The sequence below is a fragment of the Sinocyclocheilus anshuiensis genome, unplaced genomic scaffold, assembly GCF_001515605.1.
Source record: "Sinocyclocheilus anshuiensis isolate Anshui unplaced genomic scaffold, SAMN03320099.WGS_v1.1 scaffold207, whole genome shotgun sequence".
In the NCBI taxonomy this organism is placed as follows: domain Eukaryota; kingdom Metazoa; phylum Chordata; class Actinopteri; order Cypriniformes; family Cyprinidae; genus Sinocyclocheilus; species Sinocyclocheilus anshuiensis.
Window position 1 is genome coordinate 1,886,440 of NW_015551045.1, and position 17,592 is coordinate 1,904,031.

The window sequence follows — 17,592 nt, forward strand, 5'->3', positions numbered from 1 at the left end:
TCTCCCTCTCTCGCTCACAGTAGCGCTCCTTCTCTTTGTCTCTGATGCTCTTGGAGGTGGCGGGTGTGTAGTCACCGATGTCGTCAAAGATGCTGCAAACACACACAGGTGTATGCAAGCTTCTGTTCAGATCACAAACTTAAACCGTTTGACTGTGTGAACTCACCTTACGTCGGCCTCTGGTGCCTTCTTCTCATCCAGACGCCCTGAAAACAGAGAAAACACTAAAGTTTAGCTTTTACAAACACTAAGGATGGGCATGAGTTACATCATGGACTCTTCAAAGTAATTAACATGGTAGATATAGTAAGTATTTTAGGTTTTCATTTTTAAAGATTTATAACACTATACGTGGTGTTATATTACCCTGATATTAAATTACCAAAAACTAGTTAACACTGTTGCATGAGTGTGACTGCCTCTCTTCTGAACAATGCAACCAATCTCTTGATTTTTTTTCTCGTTTGGAAGGTCATTGAAATACTTGGGATTGTTTGCTACTGGATCAAATAGGAACAAAAATTATACAGGGTTTATGAAGGTAAATGTAAGACTTTTTAAAGACCTTTTTAAAACCAAGTAAAGAAAATGTAAGAAACATTAACACGTCAATGTTTGAAAATACAACAGATCTCCATTACTTATTAATTTGTTTCACAAAAAAATAGCTTAAGCTTTGAATAGCTCTGCTCCAAGCCACTAGAATATGGAAATAACTTTTACTGTAAAGTCTGATCACACTCCAAAAAAAGTGATGCTTTTCTGTAGTGCTTCTGTCTTGTTTTCAGTGCAAATATCTAAAGATTCTTAATTTAAGATGCGCTTACTTGAGAAGCAAAATCACATTAGATAAGAAGTCTTGTTTTCTGTAAAACTGATCAAAATGAAGTGAGTTTATGTTTAAAACGAGAACAAATATCTGCCAACAGGCTTAGAAAAATCAACTTAATTCAAAGGGAAAACAAGTTTTCATTCCCCACTGACAGATATTAGTCCTCGTTTTAAACAAACACGCTTGATTTCGTTCAGTTTCTCAGACGACTTCCACTTCTGAAAACTCCAGAAATGTGAAAAGGCACATGAATTATAGTCTTGTTTCGGTGATTTAAAGTGCTACAAGTATAACATATCTTGACTTAAACTTCAAGTACATTACAGGGAAAACTACCTTTGTCCTTCTTCTTGAGTTTCTTGTTGCGGGTGCCCTGCCTCAGGTACGACAGGATCTGCGTCAGTTTGCTGATGACTATGTCATTAGTGGTGAGCGTCGTCTGAGCCTGAGGAACAAATACAGCAGTTTGACAAGATTTTAAAAATCATCTAGCGCAGTCTGATCATGCAACTTCACCGGAAACCACAATGCACCTTTTCTTTTCATGTCGCAGCCCTGAATAACATCAAACTATAGTTGACATGACATGATTTGTTTTGTGGTCGGTACTAAATACAGGTGGAAAATGTTACAAATGTTGAGATCAGATCACTGAAACCACATCCAGATGCAGACAAAACACATCTGTAGTATCAATTACGACTGAAACTGATTCTTATTCTTTTCATTGGCCTCCTTGCCTGTTCAATCACAAGCTACGTAATACGGCTTCGTCCTTTTAGAATTTAAGATTTCTGATTTGAAATCGTCAAAATAATCGACGACGGGCCGTTGAATTATTAGAAAAATAATGCACATAAAATATTTTTCTAATAATTCAACGGCCTGGAGTCAATTATTCCGCTTGTACTACGGTTACCACACCTCAAGACATCGATCAGATCATATATTTAAAGGGATTCGTCCGGTTTTTGTACTTAAATCGCTATTGTGAGTAGGATTATTTCTTCCGCAGCTCATCCAACGCCTCTTTTACTAGTTCCAAAACGTCGTTTTAAAGCTGGTAATGGAGGCATGAGCCGTTGATAGAATTCTAATGCAGTTATTAATGAAGTTATTAGAAAGAGAGCGAGAGAGACAGAGACACACAGAGAGAGAGAGAGAGAGAGCTTGTGTGAATTAGGCTGTCAGGGCATCGCTGACAACACCTTTTTGTGCAAACTGCGTGACCCAGCACGTGTGATTGCAGTAATTCCTGCGTGCTGTATAGGTACTGTATGCTAATTTCCGTTATTACAGTTAACTAAGCGAAGTGATATGGAACTGTAATGCGGTCAAGAGAGCTGCCTGGAACTACGTTCGCCGTGCGTTTCCCTGAAAATAATTGCACACCTCAGAACGTTCGTCAGCCAATCAGATTCAAGCATTCAACGGCCCCGTAGTATAAATCAAATTACAGCACGAGTTGAGCGAGAGAATATATTTAAAAAGGTCTTCATTTGTGTGTCAAAGATGAACGAAAGTCTTATTGGTTTGGAATGAAGTGAGGTTTAAAAGCTCTAACAGCTTTATAAAAAATAAATAAAAATAAAAAAAAGTGTTATTTTTTTTTACAACAGAATCGGCATTTTCATTTAAAATTACGATATTTGTTATAAGAGACAATAAAAACAGCTTCGTGCATCAAAACTTGATTTTCAAAAGTGCACAAATCTGAGACAGCTGAACAGTTCTGACAAGCCAAAATTATGTCATGATCATTGTTTACATGATTTTTTTATGTTTAATCACCCCTTTTCAGATTTTGAGACATATATGTGACCCTGGAGCACAAAAGTAGTGTTAAGTCGCTGGGGTATATTTGTAGCAATAGCCAACAATACATTGTATGGGTCAAAATTATTAATTTTTCTTTTATGCCAAAAATCATTAGGATATTAAGTAAAGATCATGTTCGATGAAGAGATTTTGTAAATTTCCCACCATAAATATATCAAAACCTAATTTTTGGTTAGTAATATGCATTGCTAAGAACTTCATTTGGACAACTTTAAAGATGATTTTCTCAGTATTTAGATTTTTTGCACCCTCAGATTCCAGATTTTCAAATAGTTGTATCTCAGTCAAATATTGCTCAGCTTATTTATTCAGCTTCCAGATGATGTATAAATCTCAATTTCGAGAAATTGACCCTTATGACTGGTTTTGTGCTCCAGGGTCACATATTCACCGTCATGTGCATGTATCTATGAGAGAAGTAACAAGTAAATCTGTGTCTCATTTTATCCTCAAAATACTATAGCTTATGAAGACCTTACAATGACAAAGGAATTATTCACCCACAAATGAAAAGGTAAATGTGAAAGGGTTTGTGCTGGTGTGTACCTCCATGGTGGGGCAGTCGGCTTTGCTGCGGATGAGAGTGGTTGGGATGTCTGTGTCTGCATACTCGTCTTCCAGGTCCACCACATACGCCATGCGGCCCGGCAGGAAAAGCTCATTACGCTCCATCTGACGACCCTTGAACAGGATACGATAGATGTTGCGTCCTGAAGAGCACAACAACACAAAGAACAGAAGACCGTGAGCTTAAACGACACACAACATCAAAAACAAGTTGAAGAGTTCGACCTTTCAAACTAGTTGTCAATATGAAATAATTTGTTGTTTTTTTACTTGAATTTATTTACAAATCATGGGTTTGCATACCCTACTGCATTTGTTTACATTTTCTGCACTGGGCAATACATTGAATATTAGCTCTATTATCATGGTTATTCTGCTGACGATATAAAACGGGAATATTGTGCATATTGTGCCAATATTAAAAGTTTAGCTTGTTAAGACAGTAATCCAGTGTTATCCCCATTTTTATCCCCGATAGGTGCTACTTTCAGATGCATTTTGTGCAACGTAAATAAGACATCCATTGCACAGTACAGACAACTTTGTTGATTATAATGGGTGTTTCTGAAAGAGTGCACAACTCAGTGACTATAAAGAGTGTTCTTTGCTCGCTTTCCGTTTATGACCCATTCACAATTTAAATCAAACTTATTTTTACATGCAACTACTACACACTGTAAAGTTTCTGGAATGGCAACTGTACTGAAATGTGGGACTGAATCCAAAAACTGAATTTTTGACAGTGGATGGGATAAAATAATCTGATACTGTATGCGTTTATTGCATTCATTTCCTCAAGCAGTCTTTAAACACACACACACACACACGCTGAGACGAACACTGAACCCACCCAGGCGAGTCTTGAACTCAATCTTCTGCTCTGGATCTTCATCTTTCCTGTCGAACACAAACATGTTGAAAGATACTCGGAAATGGATTAAAAATGAACACACATATGCTTTTCTGAAACATACTTGACTTCCTTCTGCACTTTCTCAATCATGTCCTCTTCTTCTCGCTCCTTATTAGTGATTTCAGCTCTGACCTGAAATCGAAACATTAGAGTAAACAAAAGCCAGTGTGTGGCAGCTGTATGATTACCGTACAGTGGCTTTGCGGTCGTACCTTCTGTAGCAGGGCGAAATCCAAACCCTTCACCAAGTGAGTGTGCTCCATATCACCACCCAAGAACTTAGACTCCTGGATCAGCTGACGCCTTTTCTCTGCTGCCGATTTGTCCCTGTTCAACAAAAGAAAAACAAAATGCACGTTTTAATCCACACGATAAAACCTATAACTAGTTTGCAATAAGGAGGACAAAAGAAAGGACCCAAAATAATAAAACTAAAATATACAATCGTATACTGCCATTTTTCAGAAGATGATCAAACTACAAAATATAGCTAAAGAACTCAATGTACAGTGGTGGCCAAAATGATTAGAACTGTAGTATTTTCAGCAGCTAAACATGGTTTCAAGTCAGTTATTTCTATGTTTTGCTGTAGTGTGTCAGTAGGAAATATCAGGTTACATTTCCAAACATTCATTGTGCCATTAATTGTAATAATGCAGTGAGATATATGTTAGTGCTGCACACAGAGATGTGATCTGATCATCATCAGTCTGTCTGGAGTCACATGAAGAAACAGAACAAACTGACTTGAAACCATTTTTAGCTGCTGGAAATATTGTGTTCTAATCATTTTGGCCACCACTGTAATTCTGCATGACATACAGTAATAAATAACTGATATTAAATGAAAGGCACAAATGGCAGATGACACTCACGCCTCCGCAGTGGGTCCCACGGCTCGATAGTTGGCCGTGGTGCTGATGAGCTCCGTCTCCTCGTAGTCTTTATTAACACCGTCACGTCTTTCTCGAGCACGGTCACGGTATTTCTCCGCCAGCTCGCGCTCTCGCTCCATCTCCTGCTGCCGCAGTTTAGCGTAGTAACTTCAGACAGAAGCGGAAACGGTAACAGAGAACAACAATCAAAACCTGCTCTTGCGTGCATCACATCACATCTATGACAAATAAAAATCATTCTAAAATAACTAACAAATTTTGTGTTTGGTTTTACCACATTTGTAAAAAAGCTCAAGGCTCTGTGGAATTTTTACAAGACAAACTTCACACATTTTGGTATAGAAAAAATTGGGGGTTGCATTAATGCATGGGGAAAAACTCAATATTTAAAAATTCTCAAGTTCACATTTCAATTCTGGCCTGGTGTTTATATTTATTATTTTTAATAAATTAACTTTCCACTTGCTAACACAAGCGGGAATCTGAGGTGAATACAGCATAAATAGAAATATTCTTCTGCAAGGAAAAGTTTAAAAAAGTTAAATAACACTTTTATCAAACCAAAATCATGAGTGAAATTAAATGTCTATTTATTGGGGGGGGGGGCTACTGCAGGTTTCATACTCCGTTTTCTCTTAACATGAGCATTGCTGCTCATTTAATTTATCTAAAATGTGAAAAGCCATTTGATCAGCAGTGAATAAAGTCATCAGAAACGTGTAAATATATGCAGAAGAGAGACAATAGCAACAGCAGTAGTAATGTAGGATGATTTATTCATCACTGTTCCTCGACTCACCTTTTTTTCTTCCGCCTGCGAGCCGCAGGATCCTCATCCTCATTATATTCCCGTGGCATCCTGGGAAATTCATCACAACAAGACATCAAACGGACTTGTCAGACTGCTATCATGGAAACATGCAGTGTAGGGCTGCAGAGACTAGTTGGGAAGTCGAGCATTTGAGCGTGAATTAACCATAGCAAGCATATAAAGGACACGGATTCCTGTTCAAGTTGGCAAAACTGTTACATTGTATTAATATGCTTGCACATATTTTTTTAAGGTTACAATGTTGCATGTCAATCTGTAACATGTTACATGTTAAAATACAAAGTGATAATTCTTATTTTAATGTTTTTACATGACATTCTAGAGACGTAACTATTGCAAACATTGGCCTAAGTATCAATTAATAAATGTGACCGGTGCTGGCAAAATGAGTCACAATGAGCACATTTTCAAAGAGGAGTTATTTTTATTTCCCGTTTGAAGTCGACAAAGCCAGCAAAGTCAGTTCTGAGAAAACTCGAGTTGAAGGTTTCACCAGCAACGCTGCATTGTTTCCTCCACTTTCTTTCTCAATATTAATTACTACATTAATAATCACAATATAGACATTTTTTATTTTATCTGGGTTATTCAAAATAAAACAACAACAACAGTAGAACAAATATGAAAGAAACAAATAGGCCGAGTGTGTTACTTTTTTCATTTTACATCTAAACAAAAGCGTTCAAGTAAGAAAAACAAATAATCAAATGTAAAAATCACTTCAGTGTGTTCATCACAAATAAATTGATTATTAAAACTACAAAAGCAGTTCAATCAAGAGCAGCGATCTTTTCTGTACAGTAAGTCCTACTGTACCGCACGCATCTAATATCATGTTACACATCAGATGTATTTCACCAACAGTTTCACTTAAGATATAACAGACTACGTTTGCGTGAATAGCCTACTTAAATACTGTAATTCTGTGTATGGGTCAAAGATGTTAAGATATCCGCACCAAAATAAATTTACAAAAGTGATTTTATGTCCATAGAAAGCACATTAAATGTAAGTAAAGTGTCTACTTTCAAGATTTCAAATTAGTTTTTGGAGAATAAAATGTCAAAATTTGGTTGAAATAATGTTATATTGTCATTCAGTGTAACACAATATTTATGTAAAAATTCAAACAACATGCTTATTCTGACGTGTACATGTTAAAAAATATAAAAGAATAAGAGAGCATATTAAATTTGATTGTATTTTAAATGAGTAAAAAATTCTTACTGACAAACGGGCGAAACCTAGGATAGTGGCACATTTAAAAAATGTAAAACAACTAATTAGTATTTGGGGTGAAAGTAATTAGTCTTTTTAATGTCATAACTTGATTTTTGTTGTAAAGATGCCTGACAAGATTGTTACACTGAATGCCATTTTAGTGGCTCTCTTCTGTAAATCAGGGGAAAATGTATGATATTTATTTTTTTCTCAGAAAAACAAAAACAAAACTGCAATTAAATAAAAAAATTTTTTTTTTTGTTTGTTTGGGAAAAACAACAATTTAAAGCAGTATTACACTTATTGTTTTATGCTTAAACCCTTTTTCGTCTTTGACCCGTATACAGTATGTGTATATTTATCGGGATCTGGCGGAAACGTCTTAATGTGCGCGATTCATTTGTCAGTCAGCAGCAGCGCAAGAAGCGAGCAGAGAAAAAGGTATTTTGGGTATATTGGGATCGCTAATGAACTCATTTTTGTGAAAACCTGAAATTCGACCAAAATCGACATTTTTCATTTGATTTGTCTGTAGCTCAAATTTAGACCGTGCGCATTCACACTCATTTTGCCTGCACAGGTCACAAATACTATTTGATATCTACGATTTGTTTTCGTGTCTTAAATGGTAACATGAAGCACAAGTACTCGAGTAACTTAGGTTTTGTTTTGACAAATAAGCGATGAGCAGAAATGAGCAGCCATGCAACTCCTAGTGACTCAAAGAAAGATCTCAGACAAAGTCAAAGTACTCATGGTGGCGTGTTTTGGAGGGTGGAGCTGAGGACGGCGCAGATCTCGGGGTCATCAGAAGCTTCCTGAAGTCATCATTGGTCAGCTTGGATCTGAGGATCACAAACAGATGCTCAGTGAGGCACAAGAACAGATGAGCGAAGCACGAAAATAGTCAAACCTACAGCTAACATTTTAATGGACTGCAACAAAAATTACTCCCTCACTTTATCAGAGGTCACACATTAATAAAGCTATAGATTTAACACTAGGTAGAAAGATCATTCACATCACTGTATCTATCAAATAACAGGGAAGTCTTTAAGACCTTTTTAATACTAAATAAAAAACTTTTTGAGAATAAATTGAAGGGAACACAATATGTATATATAAAAAAGCCTTGAATAGCTCCGCTCCAAACCACTGGAAAACAGAACTAACTTTTACTCTACCTTCTAATCACAATGCAAAAAAGTGATGTTCTTGCTCACTATTTTGTCTTGTTTTCCAGTCCAAACATCTAGAGACTTTTAAATCAAGATACATTTACTTGAGAAGCAAAATGACAGAAGTCTGATCTGAGACTGATCAAGTTTATGATTAAAACAAGAACAAATATCTGCCAACAGGCTCAGAGAGAGAGAGAAAAAAATGAATTCAAAGGGAAAACAAGTTTTCATTCCCCACGGACAGAAATGAGTTCGTGCTTTAAGCATAAACTCACTTTATTTAGTTCACACTTTCAAGACATTTCACATTTGCATCTCAATCCTGATTTAAGGATGTTTAGATGTTTGTACTGAAAAACTAAAATACAAAAGATGTTCATTGCTTTGCAATGAATGCAACATTTAATTCCACGACTTCATGAATTTTCTGCTCTGATTTAAAACTATTTTAAAGGCTTTACGATGCACAAGGGTGTCTTTTTTATGACCAGAACCCATGTTCACCATCAACCACAGTTGATCTATCATCATCAGCACATTATACGGAGATGAAGTGATGGTGAAGAGCACTTACTGCAGCGCTGAGCGGTGATCCTCCACCTCATGGCCATCCGGAGCCAGAGGATTGGAGTAAACATCAGCTGAAAGAGACACACACACACACACACACACACGACAACACACATCATCACACTACAGTGAGCATTAGATGTGGTCAAATAATCGTTCATCGCCCCAAAGATACACGTGAACTCCTTCAAATTAGGGCTGAACGATTAATTGCATTTGCGATAATATCGCGACATGAGAAAACGCGATTTTTCAATCGCAGAGGCTGCGATTACACTCGGTAACGTCAATCGCAATATTGGTAAAAAAAAAAATCGCAATTAAGATTATTTTCCAAAATCATTCAGCCCTACTCCAAATGATGTCCAAAACCATGGCAGAAACTCTGGACTTTATTTTGCTGCGCTCATCTGATATTTCATCTCATGCTTTCTGAAGACTTTATCCATTTGCACTCGAGTCCCATTACTGCTGCTCCACTTTGCACTATTGTAAATAGTCCCATTTTATGTCTGCTTCAAATTAAATCTACAAAAGTGATTTTATACACATAGAAAGCATGTGAAATGCAAGTTAAGTGTCTACCTGAACGTAACTTTAGTGAAAATAAAATGTCAAAATATGGATGAAATAATGTTCTATCGTCAATCAGCATAACAGATATAGTGCAGGGCAACGATTAATCGCATTCAAAATAATGTAAATATAATATGTAAATACATACTGCATGTGTGTGTCATATATATATATATATATATATGTGCACACACAGTACACACACACATATTATATAAACAAAAACCTTTATTTTGAATGAGATTAATCGCGATTAATCGTTTCCCAGCACTAATATTTACGTAAAAATTGTGACTATTGTTATCATACTAAACATGACTAGATTTAAATGTTTATATTTAAAATGAATCGTGTGGTTTGAAGGACAGTGGCATAAATTGGTAAAGATTTAAAAGTACAATTAATTAGTTTTGGCGGGCTTCACGGTGATCCTTAAATAACGTCTTTTAATGGTTTTAAATATGCCTGACAAGATTTCTGACAACTATTGTTACGATGAATTATATTATAGTGCGTGTCTTCTGTAAAATGTGTGACAGTCGTTACTGATAATATTAAATTAACTTACACAAGACACATTCTAAAGCAAAATATAAAGCGGTTTTAATCAATTCTACACACTATCTTTGAAGTCTGCACACAATCACTGCGTCGCGTCGTTTGCGCACAGCGTGTGCTTATAGAATATAACGAGGCACATTCTCAAACATCACTTTATCCACACACAGCATAAACGTTTAATAAAAGATATGTAATACTTACATTCGCGTTCAGGCATGATGAAATTAGTCGGGCCTCTCTCTAAAACACGACTCGACGCACTCTAATGTTGACAGCACGTCTGCTGACGTCACACTTCCGCTTATCGTCAGTCGTCCGCACGCGACAGCGCCGCCTGTTGAACTGGATGAAAGCCTTGTTTCGCCATCATAATTCAAGAAGCTGTGTTTTTGAAAGCTGTATATAATCATTTAGCTTATAGAATATAACGAGGCATATTCTCAAACATCACTTTATCCACACACAGCATAAACGTTTAATAAATGATATGTAATACTTACATTCGCGTTCAGGCATGATGAAATTAGTCGGGCCTCTCTCTAAAACACGACTCGACAAACTCTAATGTTGACAGCACGTCTGCTGACGTCACACTTCCGCTTATCGTCAGTCGTCCGCACGCGACAGCGCCGCCTGTTGAACTGGATGAAAGCCTTGTTTCGCCATCATAATTCAAGAAGCTGTGTTTTTGAAAGCTGTATATAATCATTTATTTATTTAAAAAAATTATATATATATGTATTATCCAATGCGACTTACAAATGAGGACAATGGAAGCAATCAAAATCAACAAAACAGCTTTTTTTACTTTAAATTATATAATAAATAAAAAGAAAACAAATAGATAGAATGCAAAAAGATTAGAGAAGCTAGGGTTAGTTTTTTTATTTTATTTTAAGAAAAGCAGTTAGTAAATGAATAGAGTGCAAGTCTAAAATGGGCACGTTTTTTTAAAAGAATAGAATTAGAATAGAGTGCTAGAGTTAGAGGGTCAAATAAAGATGGAAGAGATGTGTCTTTAGCCGATTCTTGAAGATGCTCTCAATATATGTATATTATAATATAAGCTGCTATAAAAATGGGAGACTATTAAAAATGTTATTTGGCTCCAAATATTGTTTTAAATTTGCTCCAACAGCAAAAGAACAAAATCCTTTATTGCATTTTTCAAAAGGTGGGGAAAAATAGTTTTCTGTAATTTAATTCCATGGTATTAGAATACAAAAGTATTTAATTGTAATGAAAAAATAATAATAAATCACCATTTTGTTACTCTTTTGGCATTAACACATTATAAACATCCATCTGTTTCTGGTAATGCTTTTAATCATTAATACCTTTGGCTCAGAATGCATTTTGAAATCCACACTGGACTTTGCTATATTTATCATATTTTAATAAAAATGCAATCCCAAATGTCTCGTCCAATGCATTTAAGAAAAATAACTTCGAAGTGATCATTTTGCAATAATTTGTGCTTCGACATGTTAAACATATCGGTTTCATTTTACTTTGCAAATGATAAAACTACTAAAGTTAAAAACTAGTGTAGGAAATGGCAAATGTGCGTTCTTTAACTGAATTTTCAAACTGAATATTTCTACACAGAACTTTTGGTTATGATGTAATTGCAGTTTGAAACATGCTTTACATCCCTCTATAGAGTCCTTGCATATATCATACACTTGGCCTCCATTTTTTCCCTCGAGTCCAAGACATCTTGTGGCCATAATATTGAAAGGTGTATTTTGAAACTGTTTATTATGACCACATGGAAATCATTTTCTGTGGTAACTGGCATGATACCAAATAAGTTTAACTCAGATATGTGTGTGACAATATCATAAGTTGTCTTTAATCTCTGGTTATATGCCCTGTGTTTTTGTTTGTTTTGATTTACATTTATTGGTATGAATGTGTGTTTTCTATTGTTTGTTTAAATACAATTTTGGGCTTATTTTTCTTGTCTACGGTGCACATTAGGTTAAGAAGAAAGAGACACCAAGAGGTTTTTTCTTGTAATTTCCCCCTTGGGGGGGGGGGTCATTGTTCGTTGTGTTTCTTTGGAATATACGTATCAAAGTATTGTATATTATATTGTTTATTTTTTGTATTCATTTAGGTTAAATTTATGCCAATTTATTTTGAATTCTATGCTCATTGATGAGTTTATTTAGGTGTTTGTGTATGTATATAATTTAGTTTTCCGAGTTCTCATCAGATGGTTCGACCCTTGGGTGTAAAAAGGGCTCACTCTGCCTCTCAGGAGTTAGTTCTGGTTGGGGCCTCCATGAGGAGGGTCAACTTTAATGTGTTTTGTAAGTCAATAAACTCCTTTTATGACTGCAAGCAAGTGTCTCCCCGCCTTTATTCTGGCCGTGTCCCCACAGTATGTTTATTTATTTATTTTCATGTATGCCCCTGCATTGTATTGCATTTGTGTGTTTATGTATATCCGAGTAGATATATATTACAGTGCATTACTGCCAGTGCAGAAGGTCTTAAGCTACTGATGGGATATTTACAGCAGTTCACATCAGTGTTGTTGGTGGGTAGATGTCTTCATGTAAACACAATTTGGAATGAGATAAGATTTACTGTATTGTTAACACTTTAGTAGTGACTTAGTTATTCCATTATTAACAAAACCTGGCTTTACAAATAACCTAATACCACCAAGTGTGTCCGTTTCACTCTTGAATGAATCAGTTGAATGAATGACTCCCTCATGAAAACAGTCATTTGTCACCACCTACTGGTATAACAGTCCACTAAATTTTGTATTCATTTAGGTTAAATTGATGCCAATTTATTTTGAATTCTATGCTCATTGATGAGTTTATTTAGGTGTTTGTGTATGTATATAATTTAGTTTTCCCTGAGTTCTCATCAGATGGTTCGACCCTTGGGTGTAAAAAGGGCTCACTCTGCCTCTCAGGAGTTAGTTCTGGTTGGGGCCTCCATGAGGAGGGTCAACTTTAATGTGTTTTGTAAGTCAATAAACTCCTTTTATGACTGCAAGCAAGTGTCTCCCCGCCTTTATTCTGGCCGTGTCCCCACAGTATGTTTATTTATTTATTTTCATGTATGCCCCTGCATTGTATTGCATTTGTGTGTTTATGTATATCCGAGTAGATATATATTACAGTGCATTACTGCCAGTGCAGAAGGTCTTAAGCTACTGATGGGATATTTACAGCAGTTCAAATCAGTGTTGTTGGTGGGTAGACGTCTTCATGTAAACACAATTTGGAATGAGATAAGATTTACTGTATTGTTAACACTTTAGTAGTGACTTAGTTATTCCATTATTAACAAAACCTGGCTTTACAAATACCCTAATACCACCAAGTGTGTCCGTTTCACTCTTGAATGAATCAGTTGAATGAATGACTCCCTCATGAAAACAGTCATTTGTCACCACCTACTGGTATAACAGTCCACTAAAATCCTCCCTCTAAAACACTGAAAATGATTATTCTACTGGGGTATGTTTGTGTTTTGTGCGTGTGGTGTAGCGACAGAGAGCACAGAATCGTTAGACAGAAAGCACAGCTTTATTGACTGCACTGGTCGACCACAGCCGAGCGCTGGCGATGATGGGACGGGAGCTGTTATTAAGGCATCACAAACAGCATGCACATACAGTCACATGAACATTATATTGCTCTAAAGACTGCTTAACATGGAAAATGTACAAAAAGGAAAAAAATAGTTTTTTGCACTGATGAAAAATACTTCTTTTTTTCCCCTTCTATAAAGATTTCCAATACAAGAAAATAAATATCGCAAAAAAAGCCTAAAATAATATAAAATAGCTCTTCTTTTTTTCTAATTATATGTTCAATAGTTTTCTCTGCTATTAACAAATGGCACAACATTCTTTGAAACAAAGAACATAGAAGGAGAAACTCCTGCAACATTCATATCATCGTATCCTAACCGCGTCGAGCGGAAGATACAGGACACGTGCGATTTTTAAATGGACTGCAAGTGCTTCACCTCTCCTGCGCCTCATTTACTCTTTCAAGAGAGAACAACAGAAAAAAACTGGCTTGTGGGAAAATTACGCTGCATAGTAAACGAGACAGGAGTTTGGACTTTGATATGACAGCAAAAGCTGCAGCTGGACAAGCGAGAGATCTTCACGACAGGTTTCTGTGGCGCTGCAGGAGTTTGAAGCGTCGGTGAACTGATGCACATCTGAACGAAGCATCTGAAGTGAACGACAACACTGAAGGATATTTGGGTGAAGCTCGGGAGGCTCACACGTCACCAAAAACCATTAAAGTAACCCTTATAAGCTTAAAAGTAGTTTTTGTAATGAATCTTATTCATGCTGACTTTAATATTAAGATGTCCAGACATCTTTATAAATGCAAAAAAAAAAAGAAGGGTAATGGTCCTACAAATTGGCTTCACTTTATTTCTGTGGATGAAATATGACTTTTCTTCAATAATCAGTTCCATTAGAAGAATGAATGGGCCGTCATGGGCCCAATCATATATTCACTTCACTTTCTCGATGGATTGAGTAGGCAAGAATGGCACGATGTGCTTAAAACTGACCACTCAACCCTAAAGAACAGCTGGGTCCTAGGGGTGTGCGATGTGTGTCTTCTAGGATAATACACTAATTGTTGTTTAAGCGATGTGAGAGCTGATGTTGTCGAGTATGTCCCTCAATTTGCACAAACCAAACAAAACCATGTCTTGGAGCACGATTCCACCGCATGATGCAAACTAGCAGAATGAAGTCAGAATGACGCGAAATTCAAGATTTAAGGGCAAAAAATGCCCTTTATGAGTTTTTGTCCTATATCATATTGTAGTTCAGCAATGCCACATGAGCATATTGTAAGTGCTGTTTTCCCAAATATCAGCACAGTTGCAAATGTGATATTGATTTTACACAGGAATTTTATATTAAATGAGTTAAAAGACACAGTATTGTCTGTTTTTGCTCTATTTTGCTCAATGAAAATAGTTTCAGACAAAGCCAAAACAAAAACATTGTGAGCCCTTCATTACTGAATGAATCCAAGTTTTTGAACGAATCGTTTGAGGGAATGATTCAACGACTCCCTCATTAAGACAAGTGACTTGCTGCCACCTACTGGTGGTTTTAGTTTTATACTTAAAGTATTGTTTAATTTTTAATATTAATTCACCCCAAATGTTATTTTTAAAACATTAAAAATGTCCTAACCAGACATGATGCTGCAATACGATAAAAGCTATATTTTCCATGTAAATCTGGGTTTTTGTCCTAATCAGACGTGCCAGTGACAAGCGACAGCAGATTCTATTTTCTAAACGTTTTCTATTTTCATTTTCGGGGCTGGAAAAACGACATTCAAACTATGACAGTGAGAATCTCAGGTACTGACTATGTGCTTTATTCAACGTTAAAAGTGTGAGTTTGCATATCATTTTGCGTGACCTTTATAGCCATACTGAAAGCAACAATATAGTTTACCTCGGATCTTGAAAATAAATTACAGCAAACATTTATGTTTAAACTGTGACCTCAATGCATACTAACAAGCGTATTTCATAACAATAGTGTCAGTCACTTAGTATACTTTTAATAAGGTTTAATATTTATGAATTAGATAAACATTCATTTCGCTGGGAAGGCAGTGAGTTTGCAGAGAGGCTCCGCCCACACATGCTTCTGATTGGCTGTGAAATTTGATTTTGTTGCGTCGCATAGCCGTGTCGCGTCTGGTGTGGACTGACAAATTGCTTGTCACTGGAATCCTGTCGCATTGTGTTTGGTTAGGACACAGAGCATTTGTAATTGCAGTGTAACTGCATTCATGCCACCTCCGAGCTGCATTGAACAGTGTGTATAAATACATATAAATGCCACTTTAGATGGACAATTTATAGAAAAGATAATCTCTGTCACTGCTGCCAACAAAGAGAATATGAACGTCTTTGTGAGCCATGACGGGCTTAAACCAGCCAACGTATCAGCTCAAAAACACACTACAAATCATCTAATTATCATTAGAAACAAAAATCCCAGAAAATATCGAGATATAATTTTTTTTGTCAATATCGCACACCCCTTGAACGTCTCAATGATTTCCAGCTATTCACCCTTCCAGGGAAAGCCAACAGTAGAGACAAAAGAACAACCAAATGCAAAGACTAGTTACCCTTTGTCGTTCAAACAGACGGTTCACTAACAGCATACGAGTGTCGAGATATACTCGTCATGGGAGGAAAATGATTGCACAGAAGCTGAACATTTACAGATATTACGCAGAGTATATGTTATAGTTTTGGTACACGAACGGCAACGAAGCATGATAAAGAAGCGTGAACTCTTGCAGGAGGCTGAAACTAGGTCACTAAAGGCACAGTATTCCATGTTTGCGTTGGGTGCATACTGAACCAGAGAACGGCAAATGACCAGCGCTATGATTATTCCCTATTAAAGCAGCTAAGATACATGAAATCTGTACAGGTCGCTGTCTGTGGTCTGTACGGATACAGCAGACAGCCGTTGCGGTTTAAGCCATTGAAGAAGTGAAGCAATTCAGCCGTCGTTCATCCACCACGGCATCGTTCCAAACCCGAACGACTCTTCTGTGCAACACAAAATGACAGTGATTTGTGTGCTGTATATTCTAGTCTTCTGATGATCCAAAGCATCCTTTGGTTACGATGCTATTCGCATACTAGCCGAGATGTATGGTGACCGGGGAAGGTTTTCGGTAAATAGATGCTTCAATTTGGACTAAGCATCATAAGACACCAGAAGACTTGGAATGTAATGCATGGACTACTTTTTTTGTCCGTTTTGGACCCTTTCACTGTATGGAAAAGAACAGGGGTTGGAACGACACAAGACTGAATACAGAACTGGGGCTGGGTGAACTAACCCTTCGATCACTGACACGCATCATGCACGTTACATATCAGATGCTTGTGTCTCATAAATGAAACATTTCTGGACAGAGCATCACTGGAGCTCACGTATGTGATCGCGGATGAGGACGATGCTCGATTGATGATGCAGTCCAGGAGTGTAAGGGTGGATATCAGTGCAGGCTGAGATCTTTAGAAGATCCAGACACAAAGTTTACATCCACTTCAGAGCATATGCTGACTTACTTTTCTTTGGCATCATCACACAAGATAAAAGAAAAGAAACGAAGTGCTTCATCATTACACTGTGAGACGATCTTCTCAAAACGTGATGTTTTGGCAAAGAAACACTTGTTGTTTGTGAATGTACAGGTTTAAGCTTCTCAGATGATTACAATCACTTCTTCTCTATAACCCTGAGATAAACACCATGGGTTGATTCATTAGACGTCACAATCAGAGGGAAAACATTAGCAAAGCCTGAGGACACTTTGTAAGTGCGGATCCAATTTGACTGACGGAAGTTGGTTCATGAACAGCACTTTGCTAAAGCAGGATTGATGATTTTAGCATTGTTGGGTCAATGCTGTTTTCTAGGCACCTAGAATCTCTACAACCTCGACATTTACATATAAGCTTTTGGACCAAGCAGGTTTTCGTTTCTGATTGCCATAGTTGTATTAAAACATGCTGATTATTTGTTTGATTGGGGGGGGGGGGGG

General features: G+C 36.8%; 1 protein-coding gene across 1 annotated transcript in view; it reads right to left on the reverse strand.

Moving 5' to 3' along the window:
* LOC107661680 (protein Red-like) overlaps positions 1-10,312 on the reverse strand; it is a 22,413-nt gene extending 12,101 nt beyond the window's left edge. The window contains exons 1-12 of the mRNA XM_016451396.1: positions 10,190-10,312; positions 8,856-8,922; positions 7,853-7,945; positions 5,847-5,906; positions 5,027-5,194; positions 4,364-4,478; positions 4,213-4,283; positions 4,089-4,135; positions 3,218-3,381; positions 1,169-1,277; positions 167-206; positions 1-92 (exon numbers count right to left, since the gene is read on the reverse strand). Coding sequence (XP_016306882.1) covers positions 1-92; positions 167-206; positions 1,169-1,277; positions 3,218-3,381; positions 4,089-4,135; positions 4,213-4,283; positions 4,364-4,478; positions 5,027-5,194; positions 5,847-5,906; positions 7,853-7,945; positions 8,856-8,922; positions 10,190-10,205 — 1,042 coding nt within the window. The 5' untranslated portion in view covers positions 10,206-10,312. The remainder of the gene's footprint in view (positions 93-166; positions 207-1,168; positions 1,278-3,217; positions 3,382-4,088; positions 4,136-4,212; positions 4,284-4,363; positions 4,479-5,026; positions 5,195-5,846; positions 5,907-7,852; positions 7,946-8,855; positions 8,923-10,189) is intronic.
* Positions 10,313-17,592: the final 7,280 nt, after the last annotated feature.